Source organism: Pollachius pollachius (genome assembly GCF_949987615.1).
Source record: "Pollachius pollachius genome assembly, chromosome: 8".
Classification (NCBI taxonomy): Eukaryota; Metazoa; Chordata; class Actinopteri; order Gadiformes; family Gadidae; genus Pollachius; species Pollachius pollachius.
This window is the reverse complement of record NC_136941.1, coordinates 25947591-25965946: the sequence shown is the minus strand read 5'-3', so window position 1 is coordinate 25965946 and position 18356 is coordinate 25947591. Positions and strand designations below refer to the sequence as shown.

Sequence of the window (18356 nt, the reverse complement as noted above, 5' to 3'; positions counted from 1 at the left end):
TCACTTCCTTCCTTTTCCTCGTAAAACCAGGCGGCTTCGAATGAAATAAAACCATCCCACTGGCGGTTCTAGGCAAATCAAAAGGTCGGGGAAGGTCTTATTTCTTAAGTACAACCGGTTCCTATACTGGCGATTATTGCATCCAAAGTCCGCTTCTTCTATTCCCTCTGGAGCCCCAAGGAGAGCTGATGCTCCTGTTCACTACTTATTGTTGGACGCTGCCAACTGTTGGATGACGACCTCAGCCAACACATCAGTGTTCGGGTCGGGGGTCCCTATAGGATAGGAGGGACACTAGAGGATCAGACGCGCTCAGCCCCAGGGGAGGACGGCTGTCTGCGGTCTCACGCCTGACCACAGACACACACAACCTCTCTGGAAGGTAAGCGCGGCCCCACGGTGAGCTCCAGGCTGAACGAGGTCGCGGCCCCCCAACGGTCACCTGACAACATCCATGGACGCCGCCCCGGACTTGAAGAAGTCCGTGGCGTCCTGGATCTCAGCCTCGTTGGTCAGGATGCTCTGCCACACAGCCTGCCGATGAGAAAAAGATAGCATTATGTGGTATTGTTCTCATCAAGTTTTACTTATTTTCCAAATTACTTTATTTGCACATGCAACACCAGAAGCTGAAGAAATACTAATTTCTTCAATACATTTTCTGGTCATGATGACACAAACTGTCTAAACCTAACAAACTGTATGTGTGTATGTATGTCCGTCTGTCTGTATGCACATGCGTACGTATTTACGGACACGAGTATGTATGTACGTACAAACTGCATTACATTTACGCTGTTGAAATGAAGAGCACATTTCTAAACAGTCCAACACCCCAACATTCTCACAGTTTGAACATGTTTTCACATCTCCAAACTGCAATCGTTTCAAATACGGGTCTGTTGTATATCAGGGCCCACTGCGGACCCCTCTGACGACCAGGGCGAGACGACGGTGGCCTACCCTCATCTGCAGCGCGAAGGCCTGCTCCTCTTCAGTGAGCTCCACAGCAGCGCTGCTCCCTGAGCTGAAGTACTGCCCCGCCGGGATCATCTTCCCTCCCTCCATCTGAAGGCTCTTCACCAGCAGCTGCGGGGGGAGAGGAGAGACGGACGTGAGCCCCCTTACCCAGAAAACTCCCAGAACAACTCCTGCTTGGTGTGAGTGGGAACAGGGCTTGTAATTCTTTGAAATCTGCACTGGCAATATTACCAGATCAGTGCCGGTGTGGCTGTGTTGTGAAGGAAAGCAGTAACATTGCCGGGAGTGGCTCAACACTGGCCCCAATATGCCCCCCCCCATACAGGCCCCCAATACTTTTCATAGCAAAGGCCCAAACCTTTCAAAGCGGAGTAAATGCGTACGGTTGTGGCTATGGAAATTCTGGATCACAGGTCAAATGGGTGTGTGCTTGAGTGTGTGTGCATGAGTGCGTGTGCGTTGTGTGTGTGACTTACAGCCTTCCCATCGTTGCCAAAGAGCATCAGGCCTGCCTTGGTGACGACGCCCGGGCGACTGGCCCCCTCTATCTCCAGAGGCTGGCCCCCGGCCGCCGCACCGCCGGCCGCCAGAGAGGAACCGAAGAACGTCACTCTCTAGTGGCAGGAGAACCAAAGAGTTAGCGTTTGTTTCCAATGAGACTTCCTTCCATGTCGTTTGTCCTAAAAAATTTTGACCATTCACGCTTTAACCAATAAGTCAGACGGATGGGGCATAAAACCTAGTGAGGGTGAGGGTTAGGTTTGTATGGAACAGAACATCTGGTGAGAGCGCTGCTCTCCCCACCTGGCCGTCCACCATGGCCCAGGCCCCAGGGACCTTGTCGTTTCCTCGGATCCAGTTATGGAGCGCCTCCGCCGGCTGGTTCCAGTCGATCTAATACGAGACAAACCAGTGTCAAGGGGTCAGTCAGCCATCAGACGAACATCCACGAAGGTCAGTGACAGACAGCCTGTCTTGTTCAATAGGAAGTGAAAGTCAAACAAATGGCAGCGTTGCCGGCCGGTATTATTCTCAACGTAAGATACAAGATACAACATGTTTATTGTCATATACACAATGGAAACATAGTTTGCACCGGGCAATGAAATTCTTAATTTGCAAGTTCCCTTCACACAAAATATACTTAAAATAAAGTAAATCTGTACAAATAGCAGAATTTAGTTAAACAACAGTTAAATATAATTAAATATAAGGTGCTGTTTAGCATGTGCAATGTTCGCATACAGCAGAAGGCACTGCAAGACATTGAAATATAAGAAGTTTGAATATATACATTGGATATTGAATATTATTATTAGATAATTAAGTACATAGTGCAAATGTAGTTCACAGTTGAAAAGAAATATAGTTCACAGTATTGAATATAGTGCAAATACAAAGTTGTCATCAGTGTTTAATAGAGTCATTCAGCAGCCTGATGGCCTGTGGATAAAAAACTGTTTTTAAGTCTGGTTGTTCTGGGTTTCACGCTCCTGTAGCGTCTCCCAGATGGTAGCAGTGTGAACAGTGTGTGCTGGGGGTGTGTAGCGTCCTTGGTGATGTTGTGTGCCCTCTTTGTGACCCGGGTGTTAATATCCTGAAGTGATGGGAAGGCTGCTCCACAGATGTATTGTGCAGTTTTAATCCCACGTTAGAGAGCCTTCCTTTCCTGTACAGTTCCCAAACCACACTGTGATGGAGTTGCTCAGGAGGCTCTCCACTGTACACCTGTAGAAGTTGCTGAGGAGTTTGGTGGACAGTCCAAATTTCCTCAGCTTTCTTAAGAAGTACAGCCGCTGCTGAGACTTCTTGGCAATGTGCTGGGTGTTGTGAGACCAGGAGAGGTCCTCGCTGATGCCAAGGAATTGAAGGTTTTCACCCTCTCTACCTGAGTCTCACCGATGTGTAATGGACTGTGCTGGTCTCTCCTCTTCCTCGGGTCGATAATCAACTCCTTAGTCTCCTCTGTGTTTAAGGAGAGATTATTTGTGGACACCAGCTGAGCCACCTCCTCCCTGTAGTCTGTCTCCACCCCACCAGTGATCAGTCCGATGACTGTTGTGTCATGATGGTGGTGTTGCGCTGGGTGGAGGCACAGTCGTAGGTGAAGAGGGTGTACAGCAGAGGACTCAGCACACAGCCCTGGGGGGTCCCTGTGCTCACCGTCCTTGTGCCTGATGTCCGGGTACCAACTCTGACTGTCTGGGGTCTGTCTGTGAGGAAACCCAGAACCCAGCTGCAGAGGGAAGGTGTCAGTCCGAGGATGAGGAGCTTCTCAGCCAGTCGGGTTGGGAGGACCATGTTGAATGCTGAGCTGTAGTCGATAAACAGCATTCGAACATACGTGTCCTTGTTCTCCAGATGTGAGAGCTGTGTGGATGGCGGTGTTTACTGCGTCGTCAGTGGACCGGTTCCGACAGTACGCGAACTGTAGGGGGTCCAGGGTGTCCGGGATGGTCTTTTTAATGTGGGACATGATGATCCTCTCAAAACACTTCATCCCAATTGAAGTGAGTGCGATGGGACGGTAGTCATTTAGGCAGGTTATGGTGTTTTTCTTAGGGAGGGGCACAATGGTGCTGGTCTTGAAGCAGGTGGGCACAGAAGATTGTGAGAGGGTCAGATTGTAAATATCTGTTAGCACCTCAGCCAGCTCCGCTGAACAGACCCTCAGTGCACGGTCCGGGATGTTGTCAGGGCCTGCTGCTTTCCGGGAGTTCGTTCTCCTCAGCGCCCTGCACACCTCAGCTGATGTCACCGTGAGTGAAGAGCTCTGTGCTGCCTCTGTTGGTAGAATCCCTCTGTTGGTGTTGAGGTCGTCGCAGCGAGCTTAGAACTCATTCAGCTCATCTGGCAGTGGGCTTTGGCTGGTTGTGCCCGCCCTTTTCCGCTGCTCGTAGTCTGTGATGTGTTGCAGGCCCTGCCACATGCGCCGTGGATCCGCGGTGGAGTAGTATCCCTCCAACTTCACTCTGTCCTGTCTCTTGGCTACTCTGATGGATCTAGGTAGGTCATTTCTGGTCTTTTTGTAGCCTTTAGTGTCACCAGAGGCAAAGCATGGACCGTACATCACAGTTAATCCAGGGTTTTTGGTTTGGGTATGTTTTGCAGCACTTGGTGGGGACAATGTTGTCTATGCATGTGCTGATGTAGCAAGTTAACACTGAAGCATATTCCTCTAAGTCCACAGTACAGTCGTCTCTCACAGCAGCAGTCTTAAACACATCCCAGTCAGTACTGTTAAAGCAGTCCTGCAGCACAACATCAGTCTCTTCGTTCCATACTTTAACAGTTTTACCGGGCCTGTTTGAGGAGCTGCCTGTAAGATGGGTAGAGGAACACGGAGATGTGGTCTGACTGTCCGAAGTGGGGGCGGGGGGCAGCCTTGTAGGCCTTCACGTTGTTGTAGACGTGGTCCAGAATGTTGTTTTCCCTCGTCGGGAAGCATCCGGGTGTGTAGTCTCGTGTTTGCTGATGGTGTCGTACAGTAGTCCGGGCGCGGCGGTCCGGTCCGCCGGCGGGATGTAAACAGCCAGAATAAACACATCACTGAACTCCCTCGGGAGATAAAAGGGTCTGCACTTGACCATCAGCGCCTCTATGTCCTCTGAACAATGTTTCTCCACCACCTGAACGTCCGAACACCATCTGTTGTTGATGTAAACACCGACGTCGCCGCCTTTGTTCTCCCCTGAAGCCGACGTGCGGTCTCGCGGTAAGAAACTCGGTGCTGTATCTCGAACACCAGCCATACATCTACATTGTATTCTCTGCACACAAGGGTGCAGATTTCATTCCAACTTAGGGGGAAGACCAAAACCTCTGGAGGGAGCATCCATAATAACACCAACGTGTATCAAAGGATCTTTGGTTTGTTGGTTTTGCTTTAAACGTGACTTATATGATCGTGACCATAATAGTCTAGGCAAGGTGTGTGTGGATGTGTGGAGCTTTGTCTGGGCAGCGGTTGAATGCAAAAAACGGAAAAACTAAAGTTAAGCTTCTTTGACAATTACAGTATAATTGTCTGAGAAGGGTTCCTAATTCATGGTTTGTGTTTGTCTAATTTTAATGCCGTATTGGCGGTTTCACTCCTCCAGTGTTGGGTTACCTGCGAGTTGTCTTTCTTCTGGATGCACTCGTAGGTGGCGCCCTCTGTGGGCTGGGTGATCCTCGGCGCCTTCCCTTCGGCTATCAGGCGCACCGCGTCCACCTGCCAGCGGGACAAACTGCCGTGTTACGGCTCACCGACTGGGTAGTAGCGGCGCTAAATAATTCTGATTGCGGGAGTTACAGGGGGGCTGGATCTTTTTCAGCAGGTGCTCATACATTTTGACCCAACAAACAATGACAAATAATACTTGTAGAGAAAAACGAGATTCAATGAGCCCCGGCTTATGGGCCACATTTACATTTCATTTACATTTCTGGCATTTAGCAGTCGCTTTTATCCAAAGCGACTTACAATAAGTACATTTGTGAAACAATATATCGCTGTCGGTACAGTAATGGATGTTCATAGAACCAAGCGCCAAGCGCTAACCTTCACTAGGTCAACCCATTCCCCGTATAAGAGAGCTAGGATAAGATGCCACACAACTAAGTACTATAACTAATTAAGACATACAATAAGTGTGCAAGAGGGATGGGAGGGGGTGGCTATGCAGTCTAGGTGAACTCGGAATAAGTGAGCGAGACGACATGATTAACATGCACTTCACTGAATGTTGCCTTTTTGCAACGAGGCAAGCACAACTAGAACGATCTGCCTCTTGGTGTGTAACATATTGATATGCATATTATTATATTATTATTTTTAATGCAGCGTCCGAGGTGAATGGGGGTTTTGGGACGGGGGGCTTAGAGGGGGCTCAGCGTAAGCCCCGGCTAGCCCCCACCATGCTACCGCTTCGGTCATGTGCTGCGCAGCACAGAGTGACTCTGGTCCAACTGAAATGGTTCTTTGTTCTCATGCAGAGGTGGGCTGTGCCGTACTCCTAGCGCTTTGGTGGGCGAGGGGGGGTACTGCAGAATCATCCAGTCTTTCTACGTGAACCTTGAATTTAAAATGTTTCATTAGGAAAAAAAAAGGAATTGTTTCTACGTTTAGAGAAACAGGAGGCGCGTCCTGCCTGGTTTGACGAGGACTACATTGATGAGGTTTCCACGCACAACGTTTGGACTTTGGTGCTCGGTGTTTGTTTGCACAGAGGGTGACCTTCGACCTCTGGCCCTCAGCCCTGCTGCATATGAACCTGAGAGGCCTGACCAGTTACACTATATTACAGCTACAACAATATAAAACTATAATATTTCAATATAACACAGACACATAAAGACATAAAAGCAGAACAGAGTGCTAAACCAACGCCTGTATCAAGAGAGGAGTGTTCCAGGTCTAGGTACCATGGATTTCCCATCGTTTTTAAATGGTTTAGGGACAGTTAAGGGTATCTGTCGAGGACGTAGGGTGGGGGGGCAGTGAGTCCAGAGGATACAAGTCAGAGCAGTCTCAAACCTTTCTGATTGGCTCTTAATGTTAGACGGACTTTATTCTTAACGAAAAGATCCAACACCAAAAGCCACGTCAAATATATAAAATATTAAATATATAGTTGACATATGGAAGATTGCTCTTAATAGGTCAAATAACTTAGATTACACTCAATTCATACTGTTATGCATGCAATGGATAGTAGCATTGTTATTCCCATGCCTTCGGGGGCGCTATACAGCCCCTGTATCTTAGGTATAACTTGTAGCATTGTTCCGGTGCGAGTAAATCCGAGTTAAAATGGATATCAACGTCTCGACCTGCATTCTTGTGTCACTCCATTACTAATTAGTTCTCCTTATATTATATAAAGAACATGAAACATACTCCATAGTCGGGAGCGTATCTATGTTCCCCGGGTCCTATGTTCCCCGCTTTGTATGTGACCGGGAAACATAGGACCCTGTGAGCAAATCTTTTTTTCGTAGGATGGTAGGGGCAAGTAGGCTACCGCCTTTTTCGCCTCTGATTCGCCTCTGATTGGTTAGAATGTCTCTCCTCCGATTGGTTATGGTTAGGGTTAGGTTTAGGGTTAACCCTAACCCTAACCCTAACCCTAAACCTGACCCTAACCCTTTGCACCCGGGGAACATAGGACCTTGGGAACATAGAGATGACCCCCCATAGTCTGTGCTGACTAACAGATCAGATACTTTTTTCTGAGTTCAGGACTCTAATGGCGCATTTCAACCGGAGGGTGCGGTTCGGTTCGGTCTGCGAAGGTGCAGCATGGGTCACGTTTCCCCCCGCCGTGACCCGGACTGAGCCGTATTGAGCCCTACTCGTCCCGCAGTACTCCTCCGTTGGGGTACTGAGACGTCTGAAAGGGTGCCGGTGTTACACCGAATTCTGCGACCCACCGAAAAGTGTGACCCCAGGGGGCACTGTTGCATATTTTTTGCAATATGCACGAGTTTGAAGCGTAGACAGGGATGACAAAAACATAAATAAAACATAAGATCTCCCCCCAACCAATTACCTTTTTATTAAAGGTGCTTAATAAATACATTTGTTTTGATTTGATTAGCATTTTACTGACCTATACAATGATAGGGCGTTTAGTAAGGTCCTTCACCGTTGCTTCTTTACCCATAAAAAGCTACAGTCAGTGTTAAATTACGCTGATTTACCTTTGAGCATTTCCTATTATAGGCTACTGTGTAAAACGCTGTTTAGAATTAATGTTAGTATCAAGAAAGGAAAGACCCACCGTTTTATTTATGTTTTTGTTATAATGCAAACGTGCATGTTGCCGAAAATGTGCAACAGTGCCCCCTGGGGTCACACTTTTCGGTGTGTCGCAGAATTCGGTGTAACACCGGCAAGTTTGAGCTACACACGCCGTCCGTTGATTGGTCGACAGAATCGCACTTCCGTGCGACAGGGGTATAATAACAAACAAACACATTATCCGCGAGGTATTTCTGGCGAAACGGCGAAAGCTTAGTTTATTGAAGAAAATGTCGCGCAAAAAAGTTGTTGGACGTCCTACATTGTTGCTCATTTTGTGCGTATTTCTTTTTCCTTGGATTTATTAGCAGGCTGTAGCAGGCTTTGTGTACACTGTGTGGGGCCGCTACGAGGTCACGGTGTTAACGTAGCTGCCGCGGCTATCGCCATACGGCTTAATCCCACCCTACCATAAGGGTACCGTCGGCGGTGGAAACGCGAGCCGTAACTGAGCTGGGCTATACCGCTATACCCTCACTACTGGGCTGGGGCGTGCTGGGTCCGTAGCGCAGCCGCCGGTGGAACAGCGCCATAAGGCTCAGCAGCAGAAGAACCAACAGGCTGATCTCCACCAGCAGACTCACGGTGCCCTTCACCCCCTCGGGGAACAGGAACCTCTTGTAGATGGTGCTGACGGTGTCGTTGGCCTCCACGTCGCACTCCCTCTGGAGCAGGATTGGTCCGGTGTCCAGTCCGTCGTCTGCCCAGAACACGGTGAACCCGCCCTTCTTGTCCCCGTGGATCAGGGTCCTGGAGGGGGGGGGGCGGACCGCAGACATGTGACCGTTACCATGACGTCCAACCACCATGTGACACAGTTCAGATGACCTCCATTGATCTGACCACCAATTATATCTTAATATATCTGTAAACTATATGTCTGCATGTGTATTGAAACACAAATGTGTCCCATTGTTTCTAATAACCATATCCATATATGGTCATTCAATCCAAGTCCTGCAGCACAGAGAGATAGGTCGCCATCCTAGTCTCTCCAGGCCACACCTGACCTCTGACCCCCCAACAGCTCACCCCTGACCTCTGACCCCCAGCGGCTCACCCCTGACCTCTGACCCCCAGCGGCTCACCCCTGACCTCTGACTCCTCAACGGCTGACCTCTGACCCCTTAACAGCTAACCCCTGACCTCTCACCCCCCAGCGGCTCACCCCTGACCTCTGACCCCCAGCGGCTCACCCCTGACCTCTGACCCCCAGCGGCTCACCCCTGACCTCTGACCCCCCAGCGGCTGACCTCTGACCCCCCCATGGCTCCCCCCTGACCTCTATCACCCCCCCGACCCCCAGCGCTCACCAGTTGATGGCGGAGGCACCCCGGTGGCGTGGCAGCAGCGAGGGGTGGTAGATGATGGAGCCGTGCTGGGGGTGGTCGATGACCTCCATGGGGATGAACTGGGAGCAGAAGGGCAGCACGTTGAGCTCGGCGCCCGCGGCCTTGTACTGGGCCACCACCTCGGGCAGCGCCTGGCCCTTCAGGCGCCAGCGGGGGAACTTGAAGACCGCCACCCCGTCCCGCTCGGCCTCGACGGCTGTGGGAGGGGGGTGGGACCACAGGGTTGAGAGGCAAGGCGACTTCATGGAGACCCTTCACAGGGTTACTGCATGTATGGCCTCTTGGGTCTCACGCTGAATAAAGACACCTGACTTCAGATCAGACGGGTAAAAACAAAGAGGTAGAATCACCACGAGACAACAGCTGCCATAGAATAGACAGATAAGCCATTTTCCCACACGTCCTCCGTCTTTTTTCCGCATTTGTGTATCGGGAGGTTCGACTGTGATGGGCATTCACACCAGATACCCGATACGCGGACATCGGTGTCGCTCAGACGTCAGTAGAATCAACGGGGGGGTTTAGGGGGGCGGGCTTGCAGGGAGCGGGATAAGACGTAGGGTCGAGGTTCGCAAGAGGCGGGGTAAAGACGGCCGCTGTCACTCTAGTTTGTGTTGGTTTGACCGCAGAGAGCACGGCGGCAAAATGGGCAGAACTCATCACGATCATCTTAAATGTTGCTGCTATTTTTTTGCTTAATTTCACATATAACAAACACTGGGACAAATGTAGTTGATTTCTGTGTTTAAGAGAGAAAACAGGGAGTGGAAGGACGAGAACATATAATGTTCAGCTTTTCTTTTATAATAATAAAAAAAAGCTGTGAACTCATGTATGGTAATTTATTGTATGATGTGTACTTTTAGGGTTACGATAAGACCTATCATTTAGCGGTCTGGGTTCCCCCCCCCAACCCCCATAAAAAATGGAATTTAATAGATTTGATTTCCTGCATTCTGGTGCATTGAGGGGATGGCCACTACCTATTTACCTACTATTCATTCAGATTCATAGCCTACATCCTGACTTGCAGGGCCTGGACAAGCTTACACTGCATATACAGAACTACTTTATGGCCATTCCACCAGCCATACTATTTGACCCATTGTTGTTATTCTGATATTGAGACAAATCATGATCAGTGTCCTATAGCGTCCATTTTTTGTGAGTCTCAATGTCTACTTCAAATGCAGTTAGAAATATAGGACAGTTACTTCATTTTGTTTATATGCTATAGGCCGAAAGACTAAATTAATATGTAACTTACTTGCTCATTTTAAGTATAACATTGCTTGGGGAGTCCAATTCCTCCACTGAAAGGGGTGGAAAGTGCTTACAACTCTCTGCTAGTTAGCGATCTATCTCTTTTCTACATGTAGTTGTGTTGCGCGGATGCTGCTGAGGGAGGTAGCCTATTTGATTGATTCGCTGAATTGTCCAATCATGTGGTGATAACAAAAAATAAAAGCGATACCATTGGCCTGGGGCGCACACTGGTCCGACCCGAGGGAGAATTTTATTGCGCCAATGAAAAGCTGTCTCTGCTTGATAGACAGCAAAAAGTTAGCGAGCTCACATTGACTTCAACGTGGCCGGCGCCCCTGACTTGGAGGAGGGCTTTATTTCGAAGGACCAATAACTAACCTAGCCCAAATCATTGACGTTCAGACGCATTTAAATGGTTGCTGGCAGTGACAAGTATATCACACAATTAAACGAGAATAAACGCCATGCATTTTTGTTGATTTTTTTTCGTATTGATAATAGTTGCTTAATAGTTGGCAGATATATTCAAGTGAATATTTGAATATTTCACGGAGGAGCGGCGCCCTAGCGCCCTCTATTGACCCACCACCACTGCGCGCGCGTGTGTGTGTGTGTGTGTGTGTGTGTGTGTGTGTGTGTGTGTGTGTGTGTGTGTGTGTGTGTGTGTGTGTGTGTGTGTGTGTGTGTGTGTGTGTGTGTGTGTGTGTGTGTGTGCGTGCGTGCGTGCGTGTGTGTATGTGTGTGTGTGTGTGTGTGTGCGCATGTTTGTATACTATGTTGCCTTCTAAAAGCAGTAGATGTGTGGAATAAAACATTTACAATAGAAACAATACATTGATAGACGAAGTGCAAAATAAGAAATAACCATGAATCTTAAAAGACTGGGTCCAGGGTTGTCTAATCAACACCCTGATAAGAGTTAATGCTCACAATTACACCTTCCAATTATTATAAAGAAATATCCTGTTGCTGGTGCAAGGAGGGATTCTTCTCTAATATGATGGGTTACAAAGGACGGCTCTGCGATGCGGGCCCGGGTTTGAGCAGGGCTGAGTGGCAGGGTGGCTGAAGGACTACCTCGGCCTGGCCTTACTAGAAACATAGAGGTGGTACTTTGGGTAAGGTTTCAATGAAGTCGCACCGCAGGACCAGTGCTGAAGAAAAGAACACAAGCACTAATCTGGAGGACGGATCCGCAGAAAAGGAATAAAATAACATCCAGAGTCAAAGACCTGATTCAGTCTTTCAGTTGTAGGAAGGTTTTGATGTAATGTGTGTTCAAACATTGGCACAGGGAGGTCCTTATCAGAAGCAAAGGCACCCGGTATTGTTATAAAATAAATACATGTTTCATACATCCGGTTTCCCTTCGGTCTAGCGCCTCCTAGTGTCAAACCCTGAAATAGAGATGTACGATGTATTTACCGTACCGTGATCATTTTCCTTTATATCGTGATTGATCGGCCATACCCCCCCAGCCATGGTTAATACGCAACATATAAAGATATTTATTGGATTAAGGATGAGAGCAGAACTGACCGTCGTCTTTAATTATTGAGGGTAACAAGGCTGTAGACCTGGAGTCAACTTTGGGGGGGACCAAATCTCAACTAGTAATTCACGTTATTCTACAAATAAAATATTACACAGATGGATTCGGACCGGGAGAGTTTGGGTTATCAGCCAGACACATTAGCCAACAACGCCACAACGTAGCTTGCCGTTACAATGAAACCAACAAGCTATTTTTATAGCCATTGAAGTCAGAACGCTGAATAAATAGATTATTAGTTTCTTAAAGGAAATACGAGTTCTTAGGCAGGTTCCGTGGTGTTTATTTGACCCAGAATGATTTACTAGCAAAACTATATTGACGTATCGTGGTCAGTTGGAAGCGAGCGTGAATAACGGAGATCTCCCTTAGAGCGAATGTGAAGGCGGGACAACAATTCTAAGCGGTTAATCTTAACGTAAAAACCCATCATGCATTGGCTAATTCACATTATACCCACTACAATCAAATACACTGCACCACTGTCCCCCCAAATATATATTGTAACTATGGCCTTGGTATGATTACATTTGCTAATGATTATTTCGGACGGAGGTGTTTTTTTTGGACGGCGATGTGAATGGAAAAAATAATAATAATCTAATAATATTGGGAGGGACATTTTAAACACAGCTGAATATTGGGGGGGATGTGTGTCCCCCCCCCCCCCCCCCCCAATGTATATTGGAATTACAGCCTTGGAGTAATGATTATTGAGAAACAACAAACACAAGGTTGTGAGCCCATTGATAAACAGTGTTGCTGTTTGACTAAAACAACCGAAAGGGTCAGGCTACAGGTTTGTAAGGTTGACCCAGTCTGAATTAATAAACTGCCTATAAATAGATTGACTGAAGCCTGGTCCAACACTTTGCCACATGACACCCCGCGTGCATCTGAGTGTTTTAAATCAGGTCTAATTATAGGCACTATTGAGTTTGAATATAGTTACCATTGTTTACATATAAAACTCAGAAGATAACATTTTATTGCGGCCTCTCTTTTATGATGAAGACATTTCAAAGGACTGCTGCTCTGTCAACAAGCAGTCGGTTTTACAGAAGACTTATCTTGGGGGTTCGTTGATCAGTTGGTGATAAAGTTATGGTCTCAGGTCAGCTCCTTCATTCATTCACCAAATAAACCACAACAACGTAGAGAACAGCAATACAAAGTGACCAATGTTTCACGTGTATGGCATTGGTGTGAGCTCTTTAATCTTGACGGTTTGATGAAGGTTATTCCATGTGTGCTTTATGATGCCCCACGGGAGGTGCGATAACCCCAAGCTAGGCTGTTTATCAGGTTCACTGCCTCTTCTTAACCCTGCTTGCTGAAGAGTTTCTCCACTGTTTATCGGGCTTATTGCCTCTTTTACCCCTGTTCCTGAAGAGTTTCTCCACTGTTTATCGGGCTTATTGCCTCTTTTACCCCTGTTCCTGAAGAGTTACTCCTCTGTTTATCAGAGCTTACTGCCTCTTTTACCCCTGTTCCTGAAGAGTTTCTCCACTGTTTATCAAGTTCACTGCCTCTTTTACCCCTGTTCCTGAAGAGTTTCTCCACTGTTTATCAGAGCTTACTGCCTCTTTTACCCCTGTTCCTGAAGAGTTTCTCCTCTGTTTATCAGAGCTTACTGCCTCTTTTACCCCTGTTCCTGAAGAGTTTCTCCACTGTTTATCAGAGCTTACTGCCTCTTTTACCCCTGTTCCTGAAGAGTTTCTCCACTGTTTATCGGGCTTATTGCCTCTTTTACCCCTGTTCCTGAAGAGTTTCTCCTCTGTTTATCAGAGCTTACTGCCTCTTTTACCCCTGTTCCTGAAGAGTTTCTCCACTGTTTATCAGAGCTTACTGCCTCTTTTACCCCTGTTCCTGAAGAGTTTCTCCTCTGTTTATCAGAGCTTACTGCCTCTTTTACCCCTGTTCCTGAAGAGTTTCTCCACTGTTTATCAGGCCTCCTGCCTCTTTTACCCCTGTTCCTGAAGAGTTTCTCCACTGTTTATCAGAGCTTACTGCCTCTTTTACCCCTGTTCCTGAAGAGTTTCTCCTCTGTTTATCAGAGCTTACTGCCTCTTTTACCCCTGTTCCTGAAGAGTTTCTCCTCTGTTTATCAGAGCTTACTGCCTCTTTTACCCCTGTTCCTGAAGAGTTTCTCCTGTTTATCAGAGCTTACTGCCTCTTTTACCCCTGTTCCTGAAGAGTTTCTCCTCTGTTTATCAGAGCTTACTGCCTCTTTTACCCCTGTTCCTGAAGAGTTTCTCCTCTGTTTATCAGGCCTCCTGCCTCTTTTACCCCTGTTCCTGAAGAGTTTCTCCACTGTTTATCAGAGCTTACTGCCTCTTTTACCCCCGCTCTTCGAGGGTTCCCCTGTAGCTGTCCTCACCCAGCGGGTCGGCCTTGCCGTCCTTGTCCGGGACGGTGAAGACGCCGACGATGGTGTGGCCATCCTTCCTAAGCTCCTTGTAGACCTCCTGACCAAAAAGGCTCTGGCCAATCACAGCAATCCTCATGTTGGAATTAGTAATGTCCTGAGGAAATGAATGAATGAATGAATGAATGAATGAATGAATGAATGTTACTCAGCGGATGTCTACAAATGTTTGTCGTTCCTTACTAATTTCTCAATAAATGATGAGGAACAGCAATAAACTCGACCCCTCTCTCGGCTGTGTGTCTTGGCTCAGGGGCCACAGACGGATCAAATAAAGGCTGGGCCAACCACCAGCCGCAGCCAATCACGCAGCACAGCTCAGTCCTGCCTACTGGTCGACCAATCAGGTCTCTGAGCCGCTGCAGCCACTGACAGGTGACATTACGTTCTGCACAGTGCATGCTGTACATATATATTTAATACCGTTATGTTTAACCTAGATAGATAAAGTGGTAATCCTAAAAGTGTTGCTTAAGGTGTGCATGCCGTCCAGCCTGACATCGCTAGACCAATTCACAAATTAAAAGAGTTGTCAGGTCCGTGTGGTTCTCAGTCTGTACTACAATCTATCTACAATAATTGGTCATTATCACAGCTGAAACAAACAAACTGCTCAAAGTGATTTAAAGTCTACAGTGTTTTCAAAGTCCTTCGACGTCGATATTAGCGATGTCTTTAATGTCGTCCTCATGGATCAAACCAACGAGTGGGTGCTCATGCTGCAAGTTATAAAGTTAAACAAACTAAGTGGAAAAGAAGCAGTGTGCCCATAAAAAACGTAGTGATCTCACCCCTGCAGCGCAGAACCGATCTGAATCCGCCTCTCAGCCCCCCGACGTCCCGGTGTCAACGGCTGCTCTGTTTTCCGGTAACCGAGTAAGAAGGAGCTGCACCCCCGACAGTCCATTCGCTGCATAACGACCTGACAAGGGTTCATGGGTTCATGGGACGGAGGGGAGGGTCGGGGAGTGAACCAGCCTATCACTGGCAATTTAACAGGATCACTACATTACAAGCACCAAATCAAAGGCTGCAATTTTTCAATTTCAATTGAGTTTATTATAGGACAGCCCTATTTAAAAGGGCACCATTTGCAGGGGCGTAGGAATGAGTTTAACATTCGGGGGGACACAAATCGTAAACCTGACAGATCCGTTAATGGTTTGAACAGAAATATCTCATAAATTAACTACACTGAAAAAATTCACAAATATATTTTATTCTACTAAAAAGATACATTTGTAAATGTAAAGGAAAACACATTTTGAACGGCAGTAATGAACTGATAAATATCAAATCAATTCTTTAATTGCTCAATCATCCAGTTTTTTAGAATAAGAAGCGGTGACAAGACGCTGTGTTGCGCTTTCAAAATAAAATAAATTATTTTTCTCCCCCCGGTATAATTTTTAGGTGGGACAAATGCGCCTGTCTCCAATATCGGAGGGAACACGTCCCCTCCGTCCCCCCCGGTTCCTACATCCTTGACCATTTGTCATAAGCAGATTTCACTGAAATTCCCAGGATTAGGGTGGTCTTGCAAAAACGATGATTATGCAATTGTTGCATAATCATCGTTGCAAAAACGATGATTATAGAACAAATGTTGTGCAATTTCTGTGCTGATCACAATCCACACACATCTGATTTAGGCTTAAACCTCTTTGCTGAAATCTTTAATCCTATCTTAATTTTAAATAACATCACGGAAGGTTAGATTATCAGAATTGTTATCCTATATATTCAACAATATAGTAATTGTAGCACTTAACATCAATAATGATTGGAATATACCATCCAAATGTTTAAACAGAAAAAATATAAACTTCTAAAAAAACAAGAGGCCGACATCAAACACACACACACACACACTCACACACTCACACACACACACACACACACACACACACACACACACACACACACACACACACACACACACACAACCGCGGTGACCTTGGGACCTGATGTCTTGTTGACGGTCCCCATAGGATACAGGAGTTCTCTGTACCTTAGCTAACACACGTAGTTCAGGTTGAGCTCAATAGGGGAGTTAATACTTTACATTCGCTGTGGAGCCCAGGTGCCATTTAGGGTTCATCTAACCATTGATTGATGTTGATCGATTCTATTCTGTTTTTTTTAATATTTATTATGATGGTCCTGAATTGTATAATGGAAAATCCACTCTTTGGTCTGCAGTGGAACAAGACCAAAATAATGCATTACTAAACAGAGTCAGGGAGATTCTTACTGAATGAATAGAAAAGTTATAAAAGTTATGACATGTGCACCTTCTTTCATGCTACATGTTTATGCATTCATACTTTACTGTAAATTTCGACTGCTCAATTGATGTTGACTGAAATGTAAACTATTATTATCTTTTAAATGAGCTGTTTGTATATTTCTATCAGCCGCCCAGCTCAGAGGGGGTCAGGTTAATGAGTCTGGCAGCTGATGCCTACGTACTCATGTAGGGTGCACAGCTCCTCTTCCCAAATCACCCTATGGCTGTTACTGCTGGAACTGATATTACATTACACGACTCCTTCTCTCTTTTTTTACACGCACAACGCCTTCCGTCTGTAATGATATGACGAATGGGTCTGAAACACAGGCTACACCACATGAGTGTTTCAACATGAGGGTGAGGGTCCAGGGGTTGTGAGGGTCTGCGTGCATCAGTCTCTCTCTACTGATGTTTCTCTCAAATGACTAAAGATTCGGCAGCAAACTGTACAAAATACACGTTGACTTATAAACACCTTTTTCAATATTTTTCAAAGTGACTTTGAGTGTCGGAATGAAGGCTCCAGTATACACAAATCTGCAAGTGTTTCAAATCATTTAACTTCTAAAATAAATCAACTCATTTAGAACTTTAATCGCAATGCTGGAATTTAGCTGAGTGAGCCGGTTTGGACCGGTTTGTAGCTCAGTTAATGATCCATTCGTTGTGTGTGTTTTTGTGTTTGGGGGGAGGGTGCGTGTGTGTGTGTGTGTGTGTGTGTGTGTGTGTGTGTGTGTGTGTGTGTGTGTCTGTGTGTGTGTGTCTGTGTGTGTCTGTGTGCGTTAAGTGTTTGTGTGTGTGTGCGTGTGTGTGTGTCTGTGTGTGTCTGTGTGCGTTAAGTGTTTGTGTGTGTGTGTGTGTGTGTGTGTGTGTGTGTGTGTGTGTGTGTGTGTGTGTGTGTGTGTGTGTACCTTGGTCAAGTAAGATTTGATTTGGATGTACATCCATGTTTGAGCTTCTATATTATGTGTGTACATTTTTCAGAAAGATGAATAATGGATAATGTAAAATGTGAAAGACGTTGGAGTTGCTCAGGCCACCTGAAACGGTTGTCATGTGTCTGTGGTTGTATATATATATATATATATATATATATATATATATATTATGTTATATACAGCTCTTTATTTCCCTCTCATGGAGGTGTGGTTCTTGTCCGTCCACAGGGAGGCGCTACAGTATCACGTTAGACATTCTAGTTCCCGGGCTGCCGTCCAAGCTCTAAGCTGTGATTTAAACCTATGTTGGCTGATTATAAAATGAAATACTTTGCAAGTTAAATAAATTGAACAAGCCACTTTCACATTTATTTGAGACTTCTTAATCATCTGATTTCCCAAATGACTTGACACATCCCTAAACACTGCTCGCCTCAGAGTCACAAAAAGAGTGTCTTCTTTATGGAAATATCTCCCACACTCAATGATTCTCTATATGTGATCTTTAAATTACACTCCTCCTGCCATCTGGGAAACAATTACTATTTAACAATTAAAAAAATATGTATAATTTATATTATTATTTTAGATTAGTTTGTCAAATTTGACCTAATAAAGATATTAGGTATAGAGATATTTTAAAACAAAAATCTTAATTACAACTCGTTTTTTATATATTTTTCAGATATCAGATCTGAATGACAGAAATACAATTGTGAGAATCTTTTTATTTCAATGTTCAGACGAAATCAGGCCTACTGT

At 46.0% G+C, this 18356-nt stretch overlaps 1 protein-coding gene across 1 annotated transcript in view; it reads right to left on the bottom strand.

The window, feature by feature from the left end:
• aldh1l1 (aldehyde dehydrogenase 1 family, member L1) overlaps positions 1–14442 on the bottom strand; it is a gene marked incomplete at both ends in the record, with an annotated part of 34903 nt that extends 20461 nt beyond the window's left edge. The window contains 8 exons of the mRNA XM_079740967.1: positions 443–534; positions 964–1089; positions 1458–1595; positions 1786–1875; positions 5093–5194; positions 8350–8515; positions 9079–9313; positions 14316–14442. Of these exons, the coding sequence (XP_079597093.1) occupies positions 443–534; positions 964–1089; positions 1458–1595; positions 1786–1875; positions 5093–5194; positions 8350–8515; positions 9079–9313; positions 14316–14442 (1076 nt within the window). The remainder of the gene's footprint in view (positions 1–442; positions 535–963; positions 1090–1457; positions 1596–1785; positions 1876–5092; positions 5195–8349; positions 8516–9078; positions 9314–14315) is intronic.
• Between the last annotated feature and the right edge of the window lie 3914 nt (positions 14443–18356).